We start from the raw sequence: 5,668 nt of genomic DNA, 5'->3' as shown, positions 1-5,668 counted from the left end.
GGCGGGGGACTGGGCAAGAGCCCCCGGAATTTTCAAAGATTTCTCTAAAAATGGACAAATAACTTTTCTCTTTTTTTCAATTCCCTTGATAGCTTTTCTTACACGTAAATGGACCTACATTCCAACTCTTATATCAAAATAATGGTAGAAATGAAAAAGAATGTTTTATATTCAATGTTTTACTCGATGGTGACCTTGACATTGATCTTACCAATTGCAATAGCTATTGTTGAAAGAAATTTTTCAGCAATGAACATAATTAATAATTGATTACACAATCGAATGGGAGATCAATGGATAAATAATTGTTTATTCATATATATTGATAAAGACATATTTAAGATTACTAAGAAATCATGTGACTGTTTCAAAACATGAAAAATTGTTAAGAGCAATTTAGTAAATTAAACTAGGTGTGAAAAATAAATTAAAATTTACATTTTATGCTAGATTGTGAATGAGAATTACATTAGCATATAATTGGTTATTTACTTTGTTATTAATATTGATTAATATTTTTTAGATTAATTTTTTTATTTTCAATTTTGTCTTTTAATCTTGTCCCCAACTCAAATTTCTGGCTCCGCCATTGATACAGACTCCAGTGTATATAGCTATCTTTGTGAAACAAAGCCACTGTTTAGATTCAAAGAAACTAGCAATGAATACTGCTAGACTGTTCGATGATGCAATTTCTGGGAATATTGACAGTTTCAATAGAGAAACTAGGGATGGGGCTTTAATAAGTCTTGAGCACGTGACACCGAGTGGCAATTGTATTCTTCACGTGGCAGCAAAATCTGGACAGGCTCAGATTATGAGAGGGGTCCTTGATTCGCTTTATCCACATTCACCTTTGTATGCGACAAATTTCAAAGGCAACACAGCACTTCATATTGCAACAAGCTTAGGGTATCTTGATATGTCGGAGCTTCTAATAACTCATGCAATAGACCAAGAAGCTGAAGTGAAACGGTTGCTACTAAAAGCGCAAAATGTGGAGCAGAGCACTGCACTGCATCTTGCTGTAAAACATGGTCATGATGACATTGTGGATTTGCTAATTAGGAATGAGCCAGGGTTGACTACAATTACAAATAAAGCTGGCGAATCCCCACTCTTCCTGGCAGTGGATCAAGGATTTTTTAAAATTGCCCGTCGTATCCTAGAAACCCGGGAATGCTCCGACAGGGGAAGAAACAACATGAACGTCTTGCATGCTGCAGTCATTCGCGCAGAAATTAGTGAGTATCTTCAAGACTTCAACTATGTCTTCTGGACGTTTTCTTTTCCTTTAGAGTATTCACATACATACACATATATATACATTTAACTTTAATAATCACTCATATTAGTACATGTAAACTAATGTAAAATAAGTGTAATTTGGATTTTAGAGATTTTGGATTTTTTTTTTTTAATTTTATAAATTTCGGGTGTATTATTTTACACTATGAGAGTACGCTTTGGGTATAGCTAATTCTTAACAACATGATTCTCTGTCTTTCGTAGATTTTGTGCACGATATATTGAACAGGTTTCGGAACGCAATTCTGAAAGCTGATGACTTGGGCCGCACTCCTCTTCATTATGCTGCATATTTTGATAGTTTGGAAGTTGTCAACCTATTTTTGGGGAATAATAATATTTCCCTTGCTTACAAGCTGGACAAACAGGGCATGTCTGCTCTTCACATTTCAGCCAAGAAAGGACATTGTGATGTGATGAGCGCAATCCTTCAAAAATTTCCATTTACTTGTGAATTTTTAGACAACAAAGGTAGGACAGCTCTTCATCATGCGGTGGAGAGTGGAAGTACAAATGCGGTTAAAATATTGCTCTCATCTTTAGCTTTTCAGGATCTCATAAATGAGCAAGAAAACGAAGAAGGAAACACGGCTATGCATCTTGCTGCCATCCAAAGGAGATACAATGTATTGAAATTGCTTGCAGGTAATACGGGAGTTGAAAAAAGGGCTACGAACAAGGAAGGGAAGACCGTTGCTGACATTCTTCAATTAAATTAGCCGCTTAGGTGGATTGAAAAAATGGTAAGCCTCGTAAAACTATGTTAAATTACTGATTTTTGCAAAAATTTAAATTATTAAGAAATGAAAAATTTAATCGTTTAGCCATATACTTCTAAATTATTAATTCTCTCAAAAGTTTAAGTTATTGGAAAATAATAAACTTAATCAATTAATTACATAATTTTAAGTTTGAACAAACTATATGTATAGTTACTATAAATGAAACTATTTCAGAAAGATTTGAATGGGTGCAATTGCCACTACTTGAATGTAAAAGTTAAGATGATAAATTATTTTTTAACCTCTTACCTTCTTATTTCTTAGAAAAAAAAAATTCCTTTTTACTTCTTTTTAATTTTTTTTTAATTTTAATTTTTATATTTCACAATAAGTACTAATTGCACAATGATATAAACCCCTTTGGGAAAATGTCACTCTTCTTAATTCCTTTGAAAATATTACAGAGGGGGGAGATATTCATATTCTAAAATTGATGTGAATACAATCCCACTTAAATTAACAAATAATTCTATTACTTACATTTAATGTGAAAGTGTGTTAAAACATACTTGTACTTTAAAAAAGTAATAAATAAATAAAAAGTTGTACATAAAGGTTAAAAAACAAAAATCTAGCTTATAAGCTTGTCCAGTTGAAAACAATTTATTTAATTTTTTACTGAAAATACTGATAAAAGATAAAAGTTAAATAAAATAAGTATGTGAATCATGTGGAACCCATAAATAATATGAAAAGTAAGCAAAAGTTAAATAAAATAAATACGTGACTCAGGTGGAACCCATAACTAGTAGGAAAAATAAGCAATATGTTGACTTATAAGTGCATCCCAAACGAGTGCTTTGTGTCTTTTTAATATTTACAAGATGAAAAAAAAAATTAACCATTTACCAATGGATTTGTTTAAAAAGAAGGCAATTTAATTAAGTAATATGGTTGAATATACAACATATTAGTTTGTATTGATAGCATGTGGAGTAAATGCAATATATATCATGGTGTGTGTGTATACACACACTGATATACTAAAGAGAGGCCATCATCACATATATTCGAAGCTTAGTCTTGTAGACAAATTCAATCATAATAAATATTCTTAAATAATGACCTAAATTATTAGGTTCTAAATTTAGAACAAAGTAAAAGGAAGGGGATATGATATTTTGTTGAAGAAAGATGCTAAAATATTAAAAAATTTACCATATAAAATTTATAATTTGATATGACAATATAAAAGTGAATTGAAAATGAATCATTTTTTTTTTTTTTTGGTGATTTATATATAGCACATCTGTTGGAAATGTTAAGGTTATAGGGTAGTGTTTGTTACACTCACCCTGTTATACATATATTTATTGAACTCATTGTATCAATTAAAAAAAATGTGTGTAATAAGTTTAATTGATATTTATAATATAGCATCTCCATATACATTGATTTGTCAAATGAACTCGTTATAGTAAAAAATTTTGGATTAAAATGTTCCAAATTAAATCTAGCAAATAAATATATCAAGCTGATAAGATAGGCGTGACCGCGTAATCACTTGCAGATTGAACACATCTTAAAGCGGTGGGATAGAAGCAAAGTTTTACTGAGTTTGGAGCAAGAGGTTGAGAGACAGACTACGGAAGAGCAGATTGCTGAGAATGAAGGACATGAACAATTTCAAGAGTCACAGAGGATAGAGCCTGCAAAGGACCGGGGAGGAACGGGTGCAGCCAATGATGTAGATTTTGAGGGATTTCACCAATACAATGGACTGGTAATGACACTCATTACGACTGTCACCTTCGCAGCAGCCTTCCAATTGCCTGGTGGATACAACGACAAGGGCGAGCCAATTTTACTAAATAACGCAAATTTTAAAAGATTTCTGATATTTGATTCGTTTGCTTTTGGTACCTCAGCTGCCTCATTGCTTCTTTACTTTGTTATGCCTCTAATTCAGAACATGACCATTGCTCAGTATATAGGACAGCTAGTAGCAATGATTCTCAGTTCGGTCTCCCTTTCATTGATGTTCATTGCCTTTGGGGAGGGCATAGCAGCAGTCTTGGATGAAAAATCAAGTTTCTATTATATTGTTAGCAGAACTATCAAGTTTGGCTGGACTTTCCCCTTACTCCTGTTGGCGATTATCTTTTTTTTTTTCACAATTCGCCTGACCTGCATTATGATCAAAATACGATCGTTCATATGGTGATCATCATTTCATCGTCTATCTATTTCATGTGGGGCTCGTAGTCTTAGCACCTGAACTCGTCCTGTCATTTCTTCCTCACCACCAAATGATTCCTTTCCGACAACTCTTCCGCAACCCATGTGCTCTGGCCGGCAGTTTGTTTTATAAGTTCTGTTTCTTTGTAATGCGATTTGGTGTATGGACCTTTACAGTCAGTCCTTTTTGTACACGAAAATAAAGGATAGATTGGAACCTATGTATTAGTTTTCATGGATGGAATTAATGAGATTGATTGTTCTTGGTTTGTGAACAACGTACTGATCCATGATCATTTTCCAAGATATATTGCCAAGTCTCTTTGTTCAATATATATAATTGAATTTTTCTTCCTAGTCAGGTGCTATTGCTTGGTTCTGCTCTATCAAAATTGGATGTGGAAGTGAAGGAAGCTTGAGGAAGGCAATTATAACTTATCGTCCTCCTTATGAATTCTTATTCCTTTGAAAAGGATGCTATATATGAAACACGGTCTTATATAATTAACAGGAGTTCAGTTTATTTGAAGCTGAAGGAGAAGTAACCAGATAAATCAATATAATCCTTAATAGGAAGGTCGATTCTATTTAATTAGGCACCCCCATAATATTGTTAATAACAACTTTACATTGCTGGAGCCTTAAAAATAGAGATTAAATTCAAACCTTATGTGGTGCAAAAACCGTTGTTTACATTCTCTAATAAATGATGGGACCTCAGATTTGTACAAATAAAGAATAGATAGCAATACACTGTATCACAACCCTATTAACTCATATTTTCAAAACAAAATAATCAACAGCAAAAAAAACTATTGTCTTGCTCATTTGATATTGGCTGCTGCTGTCAGATTTGCCTTCAAAGACGCAGACCCGAAAATGGGTTCGAAGAAGCATAGCACCGCAATGAAGCGAGTTGTGGAAGAGAAGAGACATGGTTCTAATTCCCTCTATTGAGAACTCCTCCATTGAATAGCTTCGTGCTCGAAGACAAGCTAGGTTTCTCATGGCCATAAACAGTGATGGTTGATAGATTCTCCTTCACAAGTGGTAAGTTAACAAAATTAACAAAAGTGCTTGGGAGAGAAGTTCCACCTATAGTAAGGGCATCCTTACATATATTAGCTAGCTTCTCAAAAGATATACTTAATTTTCATGTTGAGGAATTCATTCAATAGGCTCCTACAATTAGAAAGTAAAGGTTCCAAACTATCATTTGGAGTAAAGTTATTCATGAGCTAGCTCTCAAATCAATAACTTGAATTTTATATTTTTCAACAAACAAATGGTATATTATTAAAAATCCTAACTATTTTTGGCATGACACTGGAGAATCACATTGCTAATACTCAAGCAAGCATGAAAAGTATGTTTGTGTATTCATTCATTGTTCAATCGAA

The 5,668-nt window shown here is 33.1% G+C and overlaps 1 protein-coding gene across 1 annotated transcript; it reads left to right on the top strand.

Annotated features, from left to right (window-relative positions):
• Window positions 1-661: 661 nt before the first annotated feature.
• Window positions 662-5,225, top strand: LOC126702654 (uncharacterized). The gene is made up of 4 exons (XM_050401430.1): window positions 662-1,244; window positions 1,513-2,000; window positions 3,601-4,151; window positions 5,120-5,225. The coding sequence occupies exons 1-4, from the start codon at window positions 662-664 to the stop codon at window positions 5,223-5,225; spliced, it is 1,728 nt and encodes a 575-aa protein (XP_050257387.1).
• The last annotated feature ends 443 nt before the right edge of the window (window positions 5,226-5,668 follow it).

The sequence above is a fragment of the Quercus robur genome, chromosome 2 (genome assembly GCF_932294415.1).
Source record: "Quercus robur chromosome 2, dhQueRobu3.1, whole genome shotgun sequence".
Taxonomy (NCBI): domain Eukaryota; kingdom Viridiplantae; phylum Streptophyta; class Magnoliopsida; order Fagales; family Fagaceae; genus Quercus; species Quercus robur.
This window is presented reverse-complemented; position numbering and strand designations above follow the sequence as displayed.